General features: G+C 42.6%; 2 protein-coding genes across 2 annotated transcripts in view; one reads left to right on the top strand and one right to left on the bottom strand.

The window, feature by feature from the left end:
* The window catches only part of LOC306710393 (ras-specific guanine nucleotide-releasing factor RalGPS1), an 80,593-nt gene that overhangs the window by 24,953 nt on the left and 30,361 nt on the right, over nt 1-25,279 (top strand). The window lies entirely within an intron of this gene.
* On the bottom strand, nt 539-13,303 carry LOC306710394 (angiopoietin-related protein 2-like). Its single transcript, XM_079178894.1, has 5 exons — nt 13,004-13,303; nt 5,904-6,825; nt 5,113-5,306; nt 2,938-3,208; nt 539-2,205 (listed from the first exon to the last, which is right to left on the bottom strand). The coding sequence occupies exons 2-5, from the start codon at nt 6,793-6,795 to the stop codon at nt 2,006-2,008; spliced, it is 1,557 nt and encodes a 518-aa protein (XP_079035020.1). The 5' UTR covers nt 6,796-6,825; nt 13,004-13,303; the 3' UTR covers nt 539-2,005.

Here is a 25,279-nt window from a genome sequence, read left to right as displayed (position 1 = left end):
TGCAGTCATAGTATAGGGAGCTCTCTTGTGCAGATAAATTGTTCCTGTCAGTCCCCGTCCCACACATGTTTCACGTAAACGAGTAAAACTGTTTTGTTTGTCATGTCTGTAGATTCGTCCATTTGTAATGCAGGATGACCACTTGCCTTAATTCGAGCTGTGGTCTGTTGTTTGATGTCATCCGACATGTCTTCAATTCGCCTACTTAGTGTCATTTGACAGAGGTATACTTTTCAGTTTGTTCCCTGCTGATATTAGCATTACAAGGCATTACCCACTGAAAACGGGTCCGCGGCCCACTTTTGGGTTGAAAACACCCACCAGTTGAGAATCACTGCTCTAGAGCACATGTTACTGGTTGCAAGTGTAAAGTGACTCTGCTCTTTCGTCAACACGCATTGATTCATGCTTCACTCTATTTTCATGCCTTTTGGTTTTCTGGACTCGTGATATCAAAGTGGAACTGATTGAAATGAGATCACTGGAGACGTGCACAGATTTGTACATAGTTTATTGTAAGTTTGATAACATACAGACTATAAAAAAATAATTTGAATGAGACAGCATATATATACACAGAATACCTGGTACATACTGTATCTGCACATTAATGCAGTGACTGATATTTCCAACAGACCAGGAAACCGTTGGGTATAGGGAATAACTGAGTGTTTGATTACTGTTTAAGTGTACTGCAGCTACTTTTACTTAGAAAACCTGCAGTGAAATTGTATTAGTTGAATGTTTTTGTAAATCCTGTATACATTCAAAGGCTTTATTCGATTTCACACTGTCCATATTAAATCGACACGGGGGCAGGTCCTGTTATCTTGGTGCTGGTAACTTAGAGTGGTACTAATGGTTCAATAAGTACAGAGCTGGAGTCAGGCTGTGGTTAGCCTAGCTTAGCATAACGATTGGGAATGGGAGGAAACCGCTAGCTGGGCTCTGACCAAAGAAAAAATACCTACCAGCACCTCTAAAGAGCACTGATTGACCCGATGACCATCCGCACTTCGTTGCTCTGGCTATGGTTTGGCATATACAATACAACAGAGTTAGTGTGTGTATTTTTTAACTTTGGACAGAGTCAAGCAAGCTGTTTCCCGCCCTGCGTCCAGTCTTTATGCTAAGCTAGACTAGCAATGTCCTTTTTTTTCGGTTGAGAGATTTTGTGTCCCGTTATAGTTTCATGCTAGGAAGAAAAGGTATATTGAAAACATTTCTGAGAATAGAGTTGTTGAATGTAAAGTTAATAAGTCGTGGCACTAAATATCAAGTACCAGACTCTTCAGTACCAAGACATTTGTAATTTGTAGTAATATAACAGCAGCCCCTTCAATGGTTGATCAGGATACAGGGAGGAAGATCATCTCCAAGGGTCTGTTTCTGCTCAGTTGGTGGAAACACAAACCTGCAACTTCATATCTCACATTAAAGAACTATCCAGCATTACAGAGTTAATTAAGTTCAAGAACATGCATAATGTATTCAGTGGTAAAGGTAGCTGTAAAGTCCACACTCCTGCTATTTAGATTGAAGAAAAGTTGAGCTGTTGAACTTTGTTTGCATGTTGAACTTTATACTTGGTTCTTATACTAAGTGTTCAGAAGACTTGCAACCAATTGTTTTACTAACTATTGTCAAATCCAAATTTACAGCAATTTTCAGGAACATTTGATCAAAATAAATAACCAGATTTCTCTCCTGTAGAATTGATCCCAATATATATTATACTTATATAATATAAGCACCCATAATAAATTGGAAGTACCAGCTATACCTCTACCTGTAGAATGAATAAAATACAAATGAAAGAAATCTGCATGGATCCTATCGCATCACTGCATAGGCCTTTGCAATTTGAAGCTACATTGTGAATATAAGGCAACCAACAGGAAAAGAGTGAAGATCAAATCAAGGATTTGTGCTTTTTCAGATATAGAAAGGGAAACCCTCTGATGTTCGCCCAGTAAAATCTGTTGAGTTTTGAGTGACTGAAGTGTTAATGGAAGGTGTTTGCGTTGGGTCTTATCATCATGGTCACTTTCTTCAGAGAATAGGCTCCTCCTCTAAACTCAGCCCAGTAGACCCCGTCCTGGTAACGGCTGCGGTAGTGCCCACCACGGTACCACACGCCGTTAAGGTTGGAGTGAGCACAGGCGTTGTACCACCATCCTCCCTTCTGGTAGTGGGCACAGTTACCTGGAGACACAAGCAATCAAATCAGACTACCTGAAATCCTCACTCTTCTGGGTCATGGGTCCGGGCAATGATTGATCATTAATCATTGAGGCCAACAATGGACCGCCCTGCTGTTTTCATCAACTTCCTGCATAATTGGCTTTTCTGTCAGTCTTCATTAGGTCTGTAACCGTAAAGCTCTCAGCATGCTACAGCCGTCTCCTCTGCGGTTGAGTGTGTGTGCATCACTTCATGTGTACATGCTTGCACCAGTCATGCTCTTTTCCATATGCAAGTTGTCATTGCTCTACAAATGTTGGACAAATCTACAGCAACCCACCAGAAGACCATAAGACAAGAAGAAAGCAAGAGCGGAAAGTGTCGTATTGACTCCTCATTGCCTAAAAATAGGCTTAGGGTCCAAGAGGTTAAAGAAACCATGGATGCATGTTATGTTTTACTTAGTCTCGCATAGCCAGACCTACTGTATCTCCAACCAATCACAATCGCGACGATGCAATTAAAAAAAAAATCTATACCACAGATAGCGGAGAATTCTGCGTGAGATATGCGGCCAATGGCAGACTTGAACCCAAAGTGTATTCTGTGACTCAGACTAAGTTTTACTTTCCCTCATTCAAAGACAGGAGTGGCATATACAATATGTGGCTGGAACTACTGTGGAGCAGTTTTTAGCAAGTGAAAGCCCACCAACAGTTCTGAATGCCTTCTCTTGCACTGCATTCCACTCACCCGTGTAGACGTCATGGTCTCTGTCCAGTGTGGTGAACTGCTTGCTGTTGTGCCAGGTGAGAGAGTCTCCGGCACTGCCGTGATATCGGCCCACTCGCAGCCTGTAGAAGTCAGCCTCAGACTCGACACGGAAGCTGGCGTACTCCGCAAAGGTCTTGCGTCCGGTCCAGTCTTCCAGAGTCACCAGCAGCTTGTAGGTGCCCTGGTTGGTTAGCCAGTAGATGTTCTCCAGGCCCAACCAGTATTCGCCATCAATGTTTCCAAACCCTTGCTATGAAAAGAGAAATAAATTTAACTAGTCAGGCGTAATCCATTCCTACTGTTCCTAACCCATGATTTAACGTTTACAAGAAAGAAGCTGTTCCTCCTCCCCTTGGATACAGCCGTGGCCTTCCAACAACAAACCGCCCATGTTTTCCAAGCATCTGTGAAAGACTGGTATGATGTCAGGTTGAGAGGCCGAGAGCAATGGCACAATGGCAGGTCACGTTTAAGATCCTCTCCACCAGAGCTCAGTGTATCTGAATCACTGGTTTCAATTACATCACACATGGGTTCAATCAGGAGGGAGTCCTTGTCCCTGCCAAATGTGAGCATGTAATTGGCTTTAAGTGCCTTGTTGACTCATTGAGGGTGGGTTGGGGAAGGATTGGATTGGGGGACAACTTGGAAGTATTCCTCCCTGCTTTAGTCTTGAGTTTAAAGTACTGAGAAGAGTATCCATATTGGGATGTTCTCACTTTGGGCCACAGGATGTTAATCTTTGGCAACTAAATGTTTCACAATGTGCACCAGTATTTACGTAACGTCGGGTATCCACCAGTAGTAACTGGCAAACACACTTATGAAGTCCTTGGGTCACTGCACAGGCTGCAACAATGAGAGCATGTGATCTCATAGATTTGATTTTGTTGAGTTGTTCTTACGATTACTCACATCCTACACAACGAAATGGATTCACCAAACATTTTGTCTTGCAATACTGACTGTACAGTACAATCATTTTGTGCAATAATTCCACTGTGCAATACTCTGGTTTACTCTGGCATTCATATTGCATTTATTTATACTGTACACTTCATACTAACATTCTTGTTTATTTATACTATTCTTGAATGTTTAAACACTTAATCATGGATCACATTTTTCATCACTATTCTTATCTCATCTGTTACATATTTCTTCTTTCTATTTGTCCATATTTATTGTTGGTATATTGTAGTATAATGCACTTATTTTGTCATACTTACACCATGGCAGTTTTTTTATGAAGTTGATGTTACAATACAACCATCTATGCTCTAGCACACGGCATATCATTACGCTTCAAGTCTATTGTCTTCCAATTTACTGTGTTTTGTGCTGTGAGCGATTGAAAAATCTTCTGGTAGTTTTGTTGCTAAACTCATCAAGTGTGACAGAAGACCAGCCACTGCTAATGTGCTACTGATGTGCTGCTTTCAATATTGGCTGGTGCTGACAGGGTTTTGGTGTTCAATTAATCAAACAAGCTAGGTCTTAACCTAACTGTTGTCGGAACAACAACAATCGCATATTAGAAGAGTTCCAGTCAGATTATTTCACTAGGCCTAAAATAGTAAAAGAATTGTATGGAGTATTTTTCCTATCTTAACCCAAGAGCATGTCTTTTCAATTTGAGAGCGTGCTTTATTGATTTCACGTTCAGATTTTATAATGCTGTCCCTAAAAACCCTGTCCTCGCACTCAAATACCCTGCTCGCGCTTGGATTTGCTCCACTTCTTCTCTAACTGTATACTTGCACGCATATATAATGTTGCTTGCACGGAAACCTTGTGCTTCAGCTCTTCTACTCATACTGTGTGCTTGTGAAACGTGTGTTCTCAGATTTCTACCATGCTCTAGGATTTTCTGTTGCAATAATCCTTTCGGAATTCCCCAACCAATAGAATGCCAGGTGTAGTGTTGACCAATGAAATGATCCCTGCCCAAGGCCTAATTATTGCTTTCTTTACCACTTTTGGAATAAAAGGACGTTATATATATATATATATATATATATATATATATATATATATATATATATATATAAAATCTCTCTCAATCAATGCGCCACCCAAACATTTTTCTTTTATTATAAAAGCTACTCTGCACTTTTGTTGGACCTCATGATTCAAAGCTCAGATCCTTATTACCTTGTAGGTCTCCCAGTTTCTAAAGAAGTTCACGGCGCCATCCTGACGTCTCTGAATGACAGTCCAGCCACCAGGGTCATGTCTCTGGTCACACCAAACCTGCATGAGTTGGTTGCCGTTGTCTGGTTTCAGGAGGTACATGCCGCTCGTGGTGTATCCGGCCTCCAGACCTTCGAGACAGTCTTTGAAAGGACCTGCAGGAGAGACGGAATGCTGACCAACAAAGCTGTATACTGCATATTGATACGAAGGCTTTGATGACTGACATTCATTTTCCCCGACATGTTATTGTCATCATTATAATTCTCAACCTGCGCAAGTATCAGACACTGCAACATCAAAAACAATGGTAGAACAATTGGTCAAAGGGCTCCTAGAAAAGAGAAGTCACTGTTGACCAAGTGTAATATGTGCCAAATATGACGAATGCTTTCCAGTGCCTGTGATGCTGGCAGCAGTAAATATTACAGTGAGCAAAACTGCACTGCATTTCTTAGTAACCACAGAGGACATCAAATGTAAATGATGCATTTAAATGACTAAACTTTATTCAAATCTCATCCCACCATTGTGTACAGTACAGTAGTTACTTGTGTCATTTGTCCACACTAGAGTGGGTTATATCTATTTAAACCTTTCATTGAAAAAGTGTTGCAACTTTTGAAAATGTCATCGCCGCCGGTATGAATAGTTTTGCAGGTATTTAGAAGAAATGTTTCCACAGTTTTGTGAAATCAAGGAGAATGTGTGTCCACTGCAGTAATAGACCTCAGAGGACGACATTTACTTACCAGCGGGCTCGCTGGTAAAGCTGTACGTCGCACTCGGCATTGTGGCCAGTGGAAGTGGTAATGCTTTGGCGTTCTGGTCATTCTGTATCTCATTAGTCATGGGGTTGGTGTGGCGGGGGTAGTTGGGTGGATGGTAGGGTCTGTAGCCTCCAGGAGACAATGGGGGCATCTGTATAGGAGGCTGAGGGATCACAGGAGGCTGTGGACGGGCAGGCCGGCTCCTGTCCTGCACCACACCGTACGGGTATCCTCCCCGCTTACAGTGTTCCTCCAGCTGCACCAGGAGAGCACTCTGGTTGTTTGCGATTGCCGACAGATGCTGGTACTTGTGTTCCAGGTCGCGGTAGCGCAAGGCTAGCCGGCCCATCTCGTGTGTGTGGTTGAGCACGCGGGTCTCCAGCTGTGACCCCTCCAGAGCAGTGTCTCGTTTGCGTATGATCTCATGCAGCAGCTGCATGTAGAGCTGCGTGACTCTGGAGTTCATGTTGCGGCTCTCTTTGCGCAGTAGCTTGACTTCGTTGACCACCCCCCCGTCCACCTCCACCAACTGCTGCAGCGCTTCGATCTGCCCCCGCTGCTTCTGCAGCTCACCGTTGAGCAGCTCCAGCTCCTGCTTATTGACCCGGTTCTCCAGCAGGGCCTCGGGCTCCTTGGAGTTCACACAGATGGCCCCATTGTTTTTCTGCTGGGGGACAATAAAGGTGTAGGAGCATTTGTCCGTTTGGGAAGCACTGTGGTCAACCACGGCACGTTTTTGTCGCTTCGGCGCATAGAAGAACTCTCTCTCCAAGATCTCGTCGCTGTTCCCGATTTCCTGAGTGTCTCCCTGGATAGAGGACTTAGGTCCAGAGAGCAACAGGAGCACCAGCAAAACCACCACAGGGAGAATCATAGTCCTGCTGCACCCGAGCCAAGATGATTTCTGAAAGAGAGGGGGGAAGAGATTATCAGTAAATATCTATTCTCTCACAACATTTACTGACCGCCATCGACCGTATATCTACCTGGACGATTATTGGCGTCGATATTCAACATTTTTACAATTATCAAAGACATTTTTTTTCTAGCTCATTGCTGATGAATCATTTCAAATATGTGCTACTTTGGCTCTGATGCAGCTTCCTCTCTCTGTCTGTAGTCACCCCTCTGTATCCTCGCTCAGTGTCCGGTCCACCGCAGTATCTGATTGGTTGTTTGTCACAAGTGATAGCCTATCAACACTAATAAAGAAGACTACTGTGCCACAGATGGGACGTAGACTGGAATTGTCGCGGTGAGTGAGTGGAGCTGTGTCTAAGGCTGCAGATATAGCTGAAGTTGCAATGAACATCGCAATTCCCTATGCTGAAGTTGCAACCAGAGATGTGACCCTTGACCCGATTATCATAGTTTCTAAAGATGCAGCGCAGCGACAATACAGATATTTCATACACCAGAAGTACACCCGGACCTGCCGATGCTCATTCGACCCGACCCGTTCCTATGAGACAGCCACAACTCTGTTTGTCACTGTTAGAAGAGAATCACTTAACTGATAACATGCAAGGACTGTGAGAAGGTGTCGGCATGGGAACATTTAAGATAATGTTAAAAAGGTCTCTTTTGCAGCATTAAATTAAACATCAGCAAATACTAGACAAGTTTTAAATCAAACTCCGAGGTGCAATGGTTTTAAGATTCCTGCTCTCCTGTTTGGACAACCAGAGTTAAAACATTGCAAATTGCAGATTCTATAACGTGTCTGTACATGAACTTCAATGCATTAATACAAAGTTTTATGGTGAAGTTTGTGTTGTTCTAAATTTTGAGACAAAATTGTAATGTCTACCACAAATGTTAATATCGGTATTTGGTGTCCTTGATTAGTAATAATCTAGATCTGTATCATCCCTGAAATAATCAAATCAATCAACTCCTAAGCCCTATTACATCATTTTGAGCAGATTTTACATTTACAGGCCCATTGATTGGACTTCACTTTAGCTGCTGTATTCTAGAGACACTAACGTTAAAACCGAACTCTTCTTTACTTCCCTCAATTCAACAAGCGACGAGCGGTCCTCGTGAACGCTGTGAGCAGCACATGCCGAACAGCACTGGTCTTTACTAAAAGATCTGACGAAGATGGATTGCTCAAGCAAACGTGTTCCTTGTTTCCAGGCTCGGCTCAGAACTCATATATTGGCCAGCGTGTTTTGATGATTCTCTTGGTCTTCGGGGAAAAAGCGCTATCACAGCATCGGAATGTTCACTGACACAAAACACAAAGAGGGGGAGATGGTAGTTGCTTCATCATAACATTTATTATGCCTAGTCATACATTTTTCCCATAATACAACAGGGGAATTTTTCCATGTGTTCAGTCTAAGCCCCTCATCTACAGGTAGGAGCTTCTTGTGGCCCACAAACCATCTGTTACCACGTTAAAACAATCAGAACATCCTTTCTGCTTTGAAGCATCTCTACAGTTCCTTTCACTAAAATTGACTTATTTTATTTTCAGGGACTTTTCCATCAGTGGGTTTGGAGATTGGCCTTGTTTCTGTCGCTGACCCTGGGCAAGTCTCTCTGAAGCGGGATTTTAATACGATATACTACAAAATGGATGCAGACAGCAAGGATCTGTTCTTCCAACTTTTAGTTTGTCTGCGCTGACATATGCGCTCATAAATATGGGCTTCTGGAGTAGTGCTGAAGCAATTAGCTGATTAATCGCTCAAACCATCTACAAAACAATCATCACGTATTTGGTTAATCAATTACATGAACATGAACATGAAAACATGCCCACCATTGTCTTCAGCTTGTCTCTATTCTGTTTTACATCACCGTAAGCTGAATTCATTCTGGTTGGTTGGACACAACAAGACATTTGAAGATTCCCCCTTTACTCTGGGAAGTTGTGACGAACATTTTAAAAAAATATCTTTTGACATTAGATGTCTAAATGATCGACTGATCAAAATAATAATATCACATAGTGTCTATGTTGGTTTGAATGAAACAATAAATAACATGCATTCACCACTAACCCTGGCTACGTTGACTGGTCCATCACTTCTCTAATGAAACTAATATTCTTACCATTAGCTTAAGATGGAGTCTTGGCTGTTTGTCAAAGTAGGCACCTCCAGTCAACAACTTCAACTTGTGTGACATGTACAGTATGAAGTTGTGAAAGTGGATGAACATGACTGGGAGCTCTTACTCATGAAAGAAATAACTGTGAGGTGTGAATTTCACTGAAGCTTCTCTGTGTTCTGTGTGCATTTTAGGAGACTGAGCTTATTGTTTCCATAAGACCTGTGTTGAGCTGCCGTGTTGTTAATGCATGTGCTGGTAATGATGTATATGCCAGCTGTGGTAGAATCTGTGGATCAGACATTTTTTTCCATTTGATTTTCTAAGCCGTGCCCTCCTGTAAATGTACCTGTAGCTCGTATAAGGATATTACGTATCCCACTGATTTACCCCTGCACACTGCAGAATGTTCCACCTTTTCTATATCATGACACCACGTCTCGAAATGCTGCAGTTCTCTGCATTCGTTTAATCATACTCACAGAGAGGATTAGGATGATTTGATTATCCTTATTTCGCAGATTGAATTGTCACAAAACATGTTTAATGGAATCATGTGATCGGTTACTCCACAACTGCACTCAATCTCTCTTATGCGTGGTTGTATATCTGCCACTGTGCTCTAATGAAGATGAATTGTTCATTTCCTGCGCTCTGTGGAACATGACATAAAGTAATCCATCCCGGCCCCAGAGGAACTGAGCAGGAAGGCAATCACACGTTTCAGCTTCTTGATGTCATTTCTTTCTCTAACAGTGCGGTTTTACTTCTGAATGCTGAAAGTTAACCTTGTCGGTGAAGCTGGCGTCAAAGTGCGCTCACGCAACAGTCTCACGGCAGTTCCTGAAATAGTCACAGAATATAATCTATTGGTTTTGTGTAGAGGGACATGAATTGTCCGCATTTTTTAGCTTGGAATGATTACGTTAAAAATGAAAAAAGGTTTTGGCAACAAAACCACTTACTTACATCTTGAAAAAACTTCATGGTTGTGCGCAGTATAAGTATTTACAGTTAGGATTAGGTCACGTTCATGCATTCACCTTAACTCACTGGGAAATGTGTGTGCATGTGTTTATCAGTGGTCGTTACCAAACTAGATGCATTCTAAAATGCAGGTCTGTGCAGAGATGACAGTGAGGTCTTTCCATGGCTACACTGTGTCAGGGCATCTGTCAGATCTCTTTGTCACTGGGAAATGCAGCATGGAGCCCCGTAAAACAGGTCCAGACCCAGATCACCATCTGCCAGGCCAACTTCTAAAAAAGGTGTCAGCGGACACTTATACGACCCCCGGAGAACAAACGCAGGCAACAAAAGTGATAAATGAATTTGTCACGCATGCTTTCTCACCCCACGTCCCCCCTCTTCCCTCGTCTTCTATCTTTGTCACCACGTCTGTTTCTGGCACTGCTTCCTTCTCACACACGTGCACACCCAGCAGGAACAGTTGCCGGGGTGCTTGCGACCCGTCTCCGCCCGCAAACACACGTTTGCGTCTGGACACAAAGGCATGACAGGCCTGTGGAGCTTGTCAAAGTGGGGGGGGAGAGACACCCGGCTCTCCTCAATCAGCAGATTAGGTCGAAGTGTTAAAGCTGCCTGATGAACAACTTAAAGAAGTGAGTAAATAGTCCCTGTGTCTAGCTGAAGCTGAATGGGTTGAAGCAGGAGAGCGGTCCTTTCATTAGAGTCTGACTAATGTCCTCCTCTTGTGCCAAAGGGTTTATTCAGCCTCTGGTTTGTGGTGTGCCGAATGTTAACCAGCCATAACATCATCGTTCTCCCGACTCTAACGTGGCTCACTTTGAGTCTTTACATACTCGCACAGTTACACATGTCAAATAACTGACCTCATTGTGAGGATAATGGATATTTCTTTTCAGAAAAAGGAGCCGTTTACCCCATTGTGCCAAGTCATGAGTGGACCAGAGGTGTTAGTTTTTATGGAAAGGTGTCCTGGGATATGCTAAATATCCCAGCAGCTCTGCGTAAACAAATGAAGGATCCTTAAATTAGTTTTTAAAAGAACATTAAAGGTTCCCTCTTCTTTTACATGTAGGTTCCCGTGTTGTTTGTCTCATGCACATTCACGAGGACGCAGGTGCACGTGCGCACTCGTAACTCGTATGGCTGATACCAATAGTTCCAGGGACGTGTTGGCTAACCGTTACCTCTTTTTCACATCCAGCCGACACAGAGCAACATAATCATTCATGAGGAGTGGTGTTTGTTTCCACACGATGAATCTAAGTTTATTGTTCACTTGCTAATAGCTCTGATTTGGCCTCCACCAACTCCTGAGGGCAATCAGCTAAATGTTCACCAGCTAGTCTCTAACTGTGTCTGTTTGGAGCTGAGCAGGCAGTGTACAGAGGGTTTCCAGAGCTTTCAGAGCTGGACACGTTGCAGCTTAAAGATCAACTTCAGTTGTTTCTGCAAACCAGAAGAAGGTGAATGTCAACGTTTCTGAACCCAAAGTCTGTTTCCTATCAGCCTGGTAGCACGCTTGCAGAAATGCACGATGACACATGGTTAACATTATTGATTAGATTTAAGCAACAAAAAGGTAACAACTTAACCATAACAATGTAACTAGCCTAAATAAACAACGGCCATAGCAGACTTTCCTACGTTATGTTTAGTCACAGCGCTATGCAACAAGAGCAAAGTTGACTTTGGGTCACACACGGGACATGAGCAGCGCTCTCCTGAGAGAAAGGGAGGAGATGAGCAGACGGGTATTCAGTTCACCGCTAGAGGCCACTACATCCTGAGCACCGGACCTTCCTAAAGCTCTGGAAAGTTTGCATTGAGGGATATGAACAGTAAGGAATAATTCATATTCCTACAAAGGGTGTGACACAACTATGAAATGATAAGCAGAGGACATTCCCAGGACACGTCTACTAACTAACCAACTATTACTTTTGTCACACAGTGAATTTATGATCTTCAGTTGAGTGAGGTGTAACGGTTCAGAGCATTACTATGGCAGCAAACCACTATTGTATGTGAAGATAAAGAGGTAAATACTGTTAGCTCTTTCAGCACTTTCTCCATAGTTAGCACTGTTAGCTCCACTAGCCATGAGCTGCTGGCTCGCTGTCAACATGTGGAGAGGCAACGAAATGCTGCCAATCTGCTCCTGCACCCGTTAGTTCAAATTGAACGACATAGCGCTCCAGTTTGTCCATTTGCTGTTCTAAAGTAGAATCTGCTTCTATTTCAGCCAGAGTTATTTTTCTTTTCTTTCAGTGTCACGTCTGCCTCATCATGTAAAGCAGTATCAGTGCTGATATAACAATATGAACTCTTCAGCTGCAGTGTGGAGGAAAGATGCACGCTGGAGTGCTTGAAGTGGATTTGCATCACGGTTTGCACTGTGAATTAGTCACATGTCTAAAAACAGAGCACGCCGAGTCATTTGTTCACATTAGACAAAAAGAGGGCTCATTACCCAAATGATATGCATGCTGGGACATAAACTAACAAGGTAACAATGTTCCCAAGATAGTTACTTTGGTGAGGGATGTGAATGAAGTGTGGAGCTCCTCACCAGTGTAACAACTGGCTGCACAAAAACACTTGCCGTACTCTTACAGAACAAAGTGTGGACTCTACTCCGGACTATAAATAAGAAGACGGTAAACTAGTGATTGATGAGAAGACAGTGACTGTAAGTGTAACTCATTAAACCACACCAACACAGGTCAGTCAGAACAAAGTCATGCTGTGCAGCAAATCTTTCTTCAGAACATATCAAATGTGCCAGGCTTAAAAAAAGAAATATGCACATGACATCTATAAGAGTCTTTGGTTTAAATATTTGATACAGATGTAAACCATGCTGTCACAGAGGATTACGCGTATTTTAACATCCTTAAAGGGGAGCACAGGGAAATAAACCGTGTGTTAAGGGTAAAAACTCTTTGTTGATGTTGGCACAGTTCTCACAGAGCACAATCCAATATTCAGTGTGTTGCATATAAAGAGTTTCAAGTAATTGCCCCACTCACCTCCACTTGTCTCTGTTTCCTTAGACTCCCTCTCTAGTCAGTCTCTCCTCATTTCCTCCACTTCCTCGTAATATTCCTGTTACCTGCTGACAGAATCGATTCTCTGTGAAGAGCAGAAAGAGTCCGGCTGTGATGGCGCGTTTTAATCGGTCCCCACGTGTCCAATAAAGCAGCAGCAGCAGCAGCAAACGTTTCCTCCTGTCGTAGCTCAATTCATCAGCAGCAGAGGGTTTGTCTCCACCTTTAAGACATCTCCTGTCCCTCAGTTCCAATCTGTGTCTCGTCCTCCCAGAGACTCGACCTCCCTCCGTCTTCTTGCCATCACAAGTGAGACACTTCTTCTTTTTTTCTTGAAGTAATTAAGCAGTGAGCTGCGGCGACGCCCCCTTTCCCCTCCCCTTGACAACAGGGAGAGCGTGGAGGAATTGGACGGAGACTCCCAGTCCTCCCACCCAAACCCTTGTCCCCTGCATTCCCCCCACCACCTGCATCTCTCAGCCCTCCTGTTTTTCCACTGCTCCCCCCCAGCCGGCCCAGGACTCCGGCTGTGGAGGAGACGTTGAGGTTACAGGTTTGGAGCATGTGGGTCTTGACCTGTACTCCCTGAGGGAATATGATAGTTGATGTCATTTATATTACAAGGATTATGTATTAGGGTTACCAAACATCCCCTCTAGCTGGTCCTCTGTGGCCACCAAGTTAATCAGGTCTCTCTTGAGAATGTGTGTCTCGATGAGATTACCTCTCTAAATAAAGGTTGATTAAGAAAAAAGAAAAGGCTCCCACACCGCAAGCTTTCTCCAACTCATTGGTCCACAAACGTCCCGTCTGGAGAGGGAGAGAGGGGGAGAGAGAGGCTGCTGATTAAAGTGAGCGTTTTTATCCCCGACGCTCGCAACGAATTTGACCCAGTCTCACTTTATGGTGGACTTAAGAACAAAGAACTTGAGTTTTCGATTAAAATAAGTAGTTAAATATATTTCATTCTGTTAATGAATCATGATCATGTTTTAGGATCGTGCGGCAACTATTGAGCCTTTTCTGCAAGTGCAGACGTGCAGAATTTTCCCGCTCGTGTGTTCTCCGATATGACGCTGTGACTGTGGCTCAGTGGAGTCGCGTTGATATGGTGGCACCCTGCATGGTAGCCCTGTCATCACTGTATGAATGGGTGAATGATGACAAGTAGTGTGAAAGCGCTTTGAATGGTGGGAAAGAAGAAAAGCGCTATACAGGTACAGTCCATTTACTTCTCCTTTTTTAAGCCTCCTTGACATGCGTGTGCGGAATAACACGCCGGCCTGTTTCACACTGTTTCAACACGCCATGAAATGTGATGCGCCAACAAAAGGCAGCGAAGAAGACTGCTTGCCAGTAAACATGGATGTTAAAAAAAAGGGCTTTCAAAATGCCTTTGCAAAGGTTCTATGTGGAGGGAAATGCATTCAACGTGTCCATTAGGCCTCAAGGAAACACATGGAGAGAAAATGTAAACGTATGTTTTCGTCAACGAAGGACACCTTTAAGATTGTATTCCATCCAAAAAGTGAGAGATAAATATTGATTTCTAAGCAAAAATGAATTTTAGTTTCAGTCAGTCTTCTTCCTCACCTCATTCAGACTCCTATGATCCTTGACTTTAACAGTAACAGAAGGTTGAGTTGTGTATTTTTAGTCTTTAGGACAGCTCTTACATGGACTCTGTCTCTGTGGAACCAGGCAGAGACTGTCTATTCACAGTTTGGCTGGAGTTTGTTATGTTGTCATAGTAATTTACTGGTTAAATAAAAACTGACAAACCCTTTTCAATACACATTCAGTGGCTTTGTGTTTTTGATTGCGTGTGATGTATGATGGGCTTTTATCCCTGGATTAACACAAGTGCTCTTTGTCTCAGAGAGAGTCAGATGGTTTTGCTTTAAGACATTTTGGAGAAACTCATTTTCGGGGGAAGCGATGCTCGTGTTGATTTGTGCTGTCGCTTTTAGTCATGATAGGGGAACTTTTAATGTCACGCTTGCAGCTTCACATGAGCTGTATTCCAATCACAAAGTGGCAGGTTCTTCTTTTAATATTGTGGAGTAGTAGGGGGGGGGGGGAGATATGGCTCAATAGACTCTTTATATTTCTCATTATGTCTCAAAAGTCAACATCGTGTTTGACAAAAGAAACTGAAAGGCTCGCCGGTGCAATAACAACACCACCGCCAATTCAAAATCCCCAACGGAAACATGATGCCCTTTTAAGTGCGGTCATGCGACGTCCAAACGGAGCCCGTCCAGATGGATGCAGCAGAGCATAATACCACAGAGTGGTTCCTTCCTGTGTGTGTGTGTGTGTGTGTGTGTGTGTGTGTGTGTGTGTGTGTGTGTGTGTGTGTGTGTGTGTGTGTGTGTGTGTGTGTGTGTGTGTGTGTGTGTGTGTGTGTGTGTGTGTGTGTGTGTGTGTGTGTGTGTGTGTGTGTGTGTGTGTGTGTGTGTGCTAACAAAGGGACAATCTCTGGACTTCTTGCGGTGGCCTTTGTATGTTGGGCCAGTCCCGTGTCTTTTCCTTTCTGTGCACAGGAGGACGTGCCCCAGCCTGTGACCATCCAGGCTCTCTCTTCTCTATTCAAGTCCCACAGTCTGCTCTGATGGGCCCGATAATGACCTCCAGCAGCAGGTAGTCAGGAAAGAAGCAGTGGGCCGTGAACCGCTTATCCTGCTGCAGCTTCATTTAGACCACCATTCAGCAGAGACGAATAGCTCGATTAACTCTCTGTTGTTGAATGCTAAAGCAGAACATCACTTACAGGAAGTGATGCACTTCACGTCTCTGCAGGATTAGTACGAGTAGAGAGAGCCACCACAACTCATTAGGGTTCTCTCATAAAACGTCAACAAAGTCAACGTGGGAAAATGAACTACATGAGTAAAATAGGTTGTATAAGTTGTATAGGTAACCTATTAAGTAAGTCAATGTTTGAAACGTGAAGAAGGTACATAATACACAAGATAAACAAATAGTATAATAAGGAAGTACTCGTTAAGTCAATACAGTAAACAATAAGTCAGAAAGAGAATATTTACAATAAATAAGTTAGCCAAAGTAAGTGTACAGGAAAGTAATATAGGCAGCAAATAAATACGGGTATAACTAAGAAATATAATAAACTAGTATAAATCTACTTGAACACTAGTCCACCTTTACTGGTCATGTGACAGTGTTGTAGCTTGTTTGTAGCCTAGCGTTAGCTTTTTACTTCTGAAACTAACAGGTAACAAAACGTACAGGTATCATAGACTTGTTTGCCACATAGCTTGTTTCCTGCAATAATCCAAAATCCAACGGAAGAATCCTTCTGTCGAGGGAACCCGCGCCATGCTAACCTCCTGGTCGGCCCTGCAGCGCTCTGAAGCTAAACCCAGAAACCCATCTCCCGGATGGTCACACGAAGAGACAATACACATGTTAGTTCTGCGTGTGAAGCACCAGTGTTGTAACCCGAGTGACAGAAGTGGCAGATCTGTTGTGTCTGAATGGAAGAATGAGGCCGGGCCTCGCTGTGCGTCAGAGAGGCAAGGAGACGGGAAGCAAAGCTGCACAGCTGAAACGCATTACACCCCGCACTCGTACGTCTACCAGGATGACATCATCGACAGCTATGTGTGAAGCGACTGCTGCTGTGTTATGCAGATGTAATATTTAGGCCAGAGCTGCCAGCACAGCTGATATCATGGACAGCTGGTATATCGCGCGGAGAAGAATGCAGCAGGCTGTGGAAATGTGTTCAGGAACAGATGTGTAACTCCTGGACATTTTTCTTCTTCTATATCTGATGGCAACATTTTATTTTATTTGTCGTCATCGTTTTTTGATATTATTTTGCCATGTCAGCAACATGCTAGCTGGCTGGTGGGACAGAAGTGAGTCTACAGACTTGTTTCTCTCATCATTACAGGCGCAGCCTAAAGCTCAGTGTTGCCGCCCCTGGTTTCCATCTGGCCCCGCCCTCATCAGTGGAGCTGTTCCACTTTCACATGTTGGCATTAGCGCAGCTAGCACACCTCTTGTAAACTGTGTGTAATAGTTAATGCTGGAGGTTCCCTGCTCCACTGCCTGGCCACAGGCCTCCCCTGACATCTAATTATTCTAAACTTTGATTGGCTATCTGCCAGAGGCGGGACTTAGATCCAACCAGCTGTTTGACAAGTAAACCAGACTTTTGTTTATTGGTGCATTTCAGTCTTAACGTTTAGCTCTATTTAACGTGCAGCTTCTAACATGTTCAACGTTCACATCTTTACTCTTTGTATCTGATAACACTGAACCATATAGATATATTTTTAAAAAATCGCTACAACTACCAACCATGAATGAAGGTCTTGAACGTGACGTGTTGAACTTTTCTAAATGACAGTAACTCTGTGTCTGCACCCTGATCCCAGCCGGAGACATCAATGAGTCCTAAGGCAGCAACTTTTGAACCCCGGACAGAAAACCTGTAACAGCTCAAAGCCAAGTGAAGCAACGATGGTCACTGCTGTAGCTCTCCGTGCTGCAGCTCCTGTGTGGACGCTGCTGAAGTGGAGACGGCCGCTGCCTTTCTGAGCGTAGCAGTGCTGAGGAGCAGAGCGCTGACGGGTAAACAGCTGGTAGTGCTACTGACAGTATCGGCATGTGTGCCATCGCAGTTGTTAAAACGACCATAATGCAACCAGCCATCTCCCATCGGGGTTGTTTAGTTGAATATGTTAATGAAGTCTGACTCATTGATCCTTTTATCTAAGAAATACCATCAGCCTAACTGTTGTGTGTTGATAAATCCACAGTGCTGTCCGTGGTTCTGGAGCAGCAGATGGATTTGTATTTGAGACCTTTTCTCAGAGTCCCACCCTTCTGTCAGTTTCGTCCTGGATCTATAATATTCTCTTAATGATACAGCTGGGGAGGTATTAGTTATAATACAAATACTAGTCTCAGAGAAACTAAACAAACCGCGTCTGTCCCCGATGTTAAATACAAAGAAATCGCCTACTAGCCACTCAAGATGTTTCCCACTGCCCTGCTCAAGAGTTCTATCACTCTGTGGCCGCAGTTATGAGGAAGTCAGGTGACTTATTATAAATAAAGTACATAACGCAGGACTTTCACGTGTTCTTGTCTAATGTGAAACCAAAAGTCAACGTTGCCTTGTTTTAAGTTGCATCTGTAAGTAACTTAACTCATCAGACTTTTGGTTGATGAAAACCACTAAAAGTTTTCTTCAAAACAAGTTTCAGTGGTGTTAATCCTCTTTACGTCCATTGAACTGAACTCTTCCACACTCATTTTCACCAAGTCTCACTATTTTATTACTTTATATTTCATTGAAGGCTGGTGATATTTTCTATTCTTTTCTATTTCTTCTTGTCAACAAATCTCATGTGCAGCTCCAAACAGTGGATTGTATTTACTGCAAAGTATTGTGTGTTTATCACAGGCTATCAGTCCCACCTTGACCTCTCAGAGACAGCCATTATTTGTGGAGGTAGCTTGTGAGGAAAGTGCATTTATTTTTTTGTAAATCTGAAACATCCATTTTCATGACCAAACTGCAATCAAAAAGCGTCCGCTCTGTTTCACTTTGTGGTGCTGACCGCGATGCAGTGGTTCAAATCTTATGACCCAAAATGAGTTTTGCATCTGTCTGTTGCTTAACTGTCTTGTGTGAGTGATATGTTAGAGCGCCTCACTGCACACGTGGTGCTAGTGGTCACAGTGCATAGAACGGTTTAGGTGCAGAACCTACAATTAGAGATTTCCAAACATGTTGCAACATTTTGAAACGCGCTGATGTAATGTGTTCTATCAAGCTCAGTTTGAGAAGGCTAAGGAATGCAACCATAACAACTATTGTCTTTATTTTAAGATCCATGATACACACACACACACACACACACACACACACACACACACACACACACACACACACACACACACACACACACACACACACACACACACACACAGTGTACTTTAGTTAATAGAGTCCATTCTATGAAAAGTTCTGGATATTTTTTAGTGAAGATTTAGGAAAAGAGGAAAACCCCTTTTTTGTTGTTTTTTTAGTTGTGCGTCACTTTTAAAACATGTTTTTTGAGGTTTTTGTCGGATCACCACGCCTGCCTTGTTAATAAAACACAGAGTCATGCTCGAGTCTCCATGATTGCACAATGAAAACAGAGCCGGGCTGTAACAGGGAGACCCATGGAGTTATGGAGTGTATTCAGAACTGCATCAGCAGCAGCTTAGTGGGTTTCAACTTCTTTATTATCATGTGCACAACATTTACAGAGAAGCAGTTGTCTTAGATCTCAGTTCACTCCAACTAAGCTCATTAAATGTTTGTTTTTAAAAAGAGAGAGAATCTAAGATATAAAAGTAGAAGAAAAAATGCCAAAATATAAATCCTATTCAAAATAAGTGACAGGACTTTAGTGGGGACTTGTTTTTTCTTGTTTGCTCACGTGCTGTTAAATGGTAGAGACTAGTTAGTCAGATGATCGCCGTGGTTGTATGAGGAGCTTTTAACCTCTTCTGCTCCTGAGATTACTCTCATACCTCAAACTGGCTCTTCATCAATTCACTAAAATGTGTTATTAATAATGTGTGATCAACATTGCTCTTATATCCCTTGAATACTGACACTCCCCATCTGTTCATGTGTTGGAAACGTAATGCCGGCATAGTTCTAAGGGGAAGTGTAGGACATGTAGAGTACCAGTTAAAGACCAAACGCTGGCATTTCTCAGTCGCCTACCTTATAGAGAAAATAACTGTCTACATATCTAACATATCTACATATCACATGTCTGGTGAAGACATATGGTGACAACAGCATACGTCTCTAAATAGAGGAAATTCAAACTTTTTAGATTATTGTCATCTTTGTTTGAAAACTCTCACAACTAGGAAAATCATAGAATTGTCCCATGTATTATCATCTCCATATATAAATATCTGAACCCACCATACCAGCGTTTTCCACACGAGGATCTGTGACGGCAGCTGAAGCTGCTGAGACACATTCATCTCTTCTTGCACTTCTCAGTATCTTCAAATTTAAAGATTTTCTTTTAGCGTGTTAAAAATAGATGGAATGCGGTGTGTGCGAGACCACACAGAGAGGCAACTGTTTGTTCTGCTGAACAATGGCGGCTCCTAAAGTTCTATCAGAACTGGGGAGTATGTCTTCATTGAAAGAAGAGCATCCAGCATCCTGCCAAGTATTACTTGAGTACCTGCCCTTTCCCAAACAGCTTCCAATGGCACCTTGTCAGATGGCCTCATCAGGTGAAGTGCCGCTGCCGGTGGGACAGTAAAACTCCTCCAGTCAAACCTACTAATGGCATTAATGTTAACCCTGTTTTCTCCGTAGTGGAACAGCTTTCACAGGTGCAGTACTCCTCAGTTTATTGGAGTCCTGTAACTTTTATGAACACATTCCCCAGCATGTCCACCTGTGCCCTCTGGTCTTTTCCAAAGGCCTATAAAAATGCTACATCTGCCCCCCATTTTTCCACATCCTATCTCAGAGACACTGTTGACTTATCCACTAAACGTTTCCAGAGAAGACAAGAAAAGGTCTGGTCCCAGGTCTGGATACCACTGCCTCTTGCACCTCCGTCCACCTCCGTATTGCCATGAGCTGGCTAATGTGGAGGTTAAAACTCAAGTTAACAGTTTAATCAGGGACTGACATATGTCAACGCTTTGACATTTAATCCAGCATAGAACCCGGATCAAGATGCTCCAACATCTTGAAGCCTTTTTCAGGATCAAGGTCTTGAACTGGCTCCATGCCTGTGCAGAGGTAGCTGTCTGCAGCCACCGAAGTGTCCTTGGTGTTGGCCCTTGGACTTTAAAGAAAATGAGCTTTTGGCTCAAAAGTGTGAATGTTCATCTCTATGTGTTCAGCGTGGTTCCAGGGTCAGTTTATCACAGTGAAGCACAATGGAAGCAAAGGCAAACGGTTAGATTAGCTGGGATGGAAATATCTTGGGGAGCCTGGAAGAGCAGAGGAAATGAAATCCTCCTCCTGGCACTTTGTCATCGCCCCGTCAATTTATGTTGATGAATCCAAATGATTTCACATTTCTTTCACAGATGTAGGGGTTCAGGCTGGTTTGTGATCTCATCCAGCATTCGTCGCTATACCTACCAAAAATAATGCACCGTAATTCGTAGGTATCCCATAAAATATGTTTGTATGATATGCATGAAATCATGAACGAGGAAGTAGAAAGACAGGAAAAGCCCACAAAGGGAGGACGGGAGGGGAGGTGGATGGGTCCAACACACACTGATGAAGCTGTTCGTTCCTCATGTGAAACGTCAGGTCAACGTTGATTTATTTTGTCATGTAACTTGCGTAGTTGGGTAACAGTACCCACAAGACAATAGGTATTTCACCTTCTTTTCTTAAACCCAACTAAGTAGCTAACTTAGTTGCCTAAACCCAACTGAGTTTTCTGTGAAAACAGAAGTTTATTTTGACTAAACCGTATGCATGTAATGAGTGGAAACTTTTTTGTAAGATATCATACATGTATGAGGATACGCTGAGTGGTTTGTGTTCACTGTCACCGTGGTGACATTGATTTCTGCTTCCCGATGTCTTCTACGTTTCTTTAATGGAGTTTGCTGAACGTGACACTGCTTACTAGTTGACACATGAGTTAAACCCCCAATCTGTCAAAGTATGAAATAATCGCAGGTGTCCAAACGACATCTCTTGGTTTCTTAATGAGCAGCAGAATTCCACCTTTTTAATATTTGATCATTTCATTAAACACAAACATATTTAGGAATATGGATCGTAAGCACAACATCAAATGAAATAATAAAGGTCTTTAAACTAGTTTTGACTCAAAGCCCATCCACAACGCATGGCTTCATCATTATGTCAAAATATATCTTTAGTGGTGCATATTAGCATATTGACCAGTTGGTTATGCAGCTTCAAAGGCATGATGAACACCGTGATATTCACACCTTATGTATTTCACATTGTGGGTCCATGAGTAATTTGCTCACCAACCAACAACAGCTGGCAATGATCGACATGCAGTCGGTACTTGTGTGGACCGGTCCTGCACTTAAATCATAACGAAGCAACGCTGGATATTTTTATGGACGTGCTTCTGTGCATTGGTAACCACCACATGAGACACGCAGCAGCCTCAAGGAAGAACTGAGGTAATGGGTATTTCACCAGAGCAGCTCTGTGATCTGAATCCCACACAGACGAGCTCGGGTGACATTCCTACATCTCTTAACTCCCGTTAGAGCGCAACGTTCAACTCAATGTTGTCCAACAAAAGAAACCTCCGCTAGAAGATATTATGCATCAGTCAGTAATGATGTGTCTTTAATATGATTTAAACTAAACCCGGTCTCACTGCCAACCTGTCAAACACCGCTGCTTGGTCGGTGGTCAGATGATACAGACACACCGAGGCATCCTTTATTGTCTGTATGAGACGTACCAGGCTTTCAACTAACTCCAGTATAAACCCATTCACGGAATTATTAGAAAGTCAGGTTAACTGATGTAGAACAAAGAGTCTTGTTGCATAACTTCCGTACTTCACTAATGCCAGTTACTTAACAAACATAGAGAAAAACATACTGATTTGAACTTAAACTACAATATTTTCCTAAACCTAACCAAGTACTTTTGTTAACTAAAAACTATGTAAGCCTACATTGGAAGTTTATTTTGAAAAGACACAATGTGTGTAACGAATGTGAACTGTACATTTCCTGTGAACACGGAAGTTTATTCTGAAAAGACACGGACACGCCGTCCGTGACACGTCCCAAACTGACACTTGAGGGGCATCTAGAGTGCCATAGTTAGAAGTGTACATTTATTTGACGAGTTGGGGGTGAGAATGAGTTATTTATTCTCTCCAGAGGTCAAGGTGAGACCTTTTCTTTGGAAAGTGGTGCCTGTTTACTAGATAAGGGAGCAGAGGATGTGTCCAATGAGCTGTCAAAAATGGCAAGAATAGTGTCAGTTTTCACACTAACATAAATCAGATGAGATTTACATTTACCACCTTTAAGAAACAGAAAACAAACATGGAGGGAATCCACTCATGTCTACTGTAGTTCTACCACAGCAGTGTCTTCAGCTGCAGCTCTACACGCAGTGATTTCAGCAGCTGTGAGTCATTAGTTAGTACTTAGAGCGTAATCGGGCAGAACAGTCGGCGGTTATGAGACACAGTAGGCTGCGTACTACCTCGCTACTACCAGAGTGGTAGTACGGTGTAGTGATGGAGAGGTGGGCTCATTCCCTCATCAAGCACTTTATTACTACATTGACCGACCATAGCTTCATATGCTTTCATCTCTGAAAACTTTGCCGCCACAGCACAACTTCTCCATCCGTTTATGCTTTGTCAACTTATACTGTAGGGGGGGGGCTTTCAGCCACCATGAACGCTACTAAACCAAACTTGTATAACTTCACCATTTATTATAAATGGTTATTAAAGTCCAGAGAAAACAAAATCAGCAGTTGTCCGTCCGTCTTGGTTTTACGGGTGTTTTTGTTTTTGCTAAGCATTCGAAAGATGCAGTTTGCTTTTTTTTTGTGTGACCGCAAAGATTTGTTTGTGGTAAACAAAGCTTCCAGCACTCTGCTGGTATAGATGTGAAAATGTGGGCATCGGGTGCCCACTAATTACACTTCCATGACATCACTGTTAAAAGTGAGCTGTGATTAACGAGACAGTCAAACACGAAACATCAGCAAATAGTGTTGATGACAAGCAGACATCAGACAGTCCGGGGGTCCTTCATTCTATTTCATTATGTGTTGGAGTGATTTGTTTAGAATGTACAGTAATGGGACAGATGTAGACACTGACACGTTCACACACACAAAAACACTTCCACCTTCATATACACATACACGCATCATATACTCTTATACCTGCAACAACAAAATGGTGTAAATGACTCCTTCTTCAAGATGCATCTTTACTATACTAGTAAGATAAGATGGACTTTGTTGTCCCCAAGGAAATTTGTCTTGGACACATACAGTATCTGCTGTTACAGTACATGCACTGACTGCCACCAGCCAACAAGTAAATTGCACACTGCCCATCGTACAACACACCTGTAGTCATCGTAATAGTGAACATAATCTGTACAGTAAGAGTAGAGCAGCCTCATCAACGTAGAAAGTCTGTCACGAATTGCACCACTTCTTCGTTTCTTTTGATCTGGATCTGCTTTTCTCTCCTGGCATTCCAGGTCCTGCCTTTCAGACCATTGAAGATGTTCAGTCTGACCAGTAGAGAATGAGAAATACTAGTTTCATTCAATTAAATGATTTTGTAGCACTTCCGAGGACGCCCATGTCTACAATACATTACTTAGTCAGATATCATACTAAGTTATAATTGCTGGTTATAATGCATTATAATCTTTTTAATGTGCTATAATCATTATAGCCATTATAAAGTGATTATAACTCACTCTTATTGGTCATTGTGTGCTTTAAGTGAAAGTGAAAAAAGAGTAAGAATAACAATTTAACTTGTAATCACAGTATATTGCATTATAACAGGGATTATGCAGCATTATGAGGAGATTATAATGTAACTATGGCACATTGAGGCCCAGTATAGTGTGAATGAATGACCTAATGAAAGCCTATTATCTGGTGTGGTGGTCCACATCGCTCCATGCAGCGGCTAACCAGAGGAGGATGTAATTGGTGTGGTTTTCAGTGGAAAACGATGGTTTTTACCTCCTAACATGAGTCCAGCTCTGCAGCAACACTGAATACTTACTTTGGAAAGCTGTCAGAGATTTTAGCCACAACAACGTTGTCAGTTATGAGATTCAGTGCAGACATATTGGTATTGTTGGCTTTCTCTCATATCAGTCGGTTTTAATCAGAGCTTGTTTTGGAGACCTGTCTCAGCTGTTTGAGGGTCCGTATTGATTTGCTTGTTCAACAATTGGACACTTTCCTGGAAACCGGTGTCCAACATCTGTTTATATATCTATTTGTTTATCTGTCTGCCGTGCACATATGCTGTACATGTATATACTTTTTAAAAAAAAGCCCACTACATCAAACTCGGCATACATGGGTGAGGCCGAGGGTGAGTTTCCAGTCTGGTATTTAGTAACAGTTGCAGAGTAATTAAGACAAATTGTAGGAAAGTCTGTGACTCAGCAGATGTTTTCCAGGTTATTTTTGACACGTGTGATGTGCTCTGTGGTTTT

The sequence above is a fragment of the Pholis gunnellus genome, assembly GCF_910591455.1.
Source record: "Pholis gunnellus genome assembly, chromosome: 18".
In the NCBI taxonomy this organism is placed as follows: domain Eukaryota; kingdom Metazoa; phylum Chordata; class Actinopteri; order Perciformes; family Pholidae; genus Pholis; species Pholis gunnellus.
This window is presented reverse-complemented; position numbering and strand designations above follow the sequence as displayed.

Bases quoted from the DNA above. Each gene is read 5' to 3' on its own strand.
- LOC306710394 (XM_079178894.1), bottom strand. From the start codon at position 6,795: ATGATTCTCCCTGTGGTGGTTTTGCTGGTGCTCCTGTTGCTCTCTGGA. The intron at 5,307-5,903 runs GTAAGTAAATGT...TCTCTCCTGCAG, and splicing joins CTTTACCAGCGAGCCCGCTG to GTCCTTTCAAAGACTGTCTC. The intron at 3,209-5,112 runs GTAATAAGGATC...CTCTTTTCATAG, and splicing joins GAAACTGGGAGACCTACAAG to CAAGGGTTTGGAAACATTGA.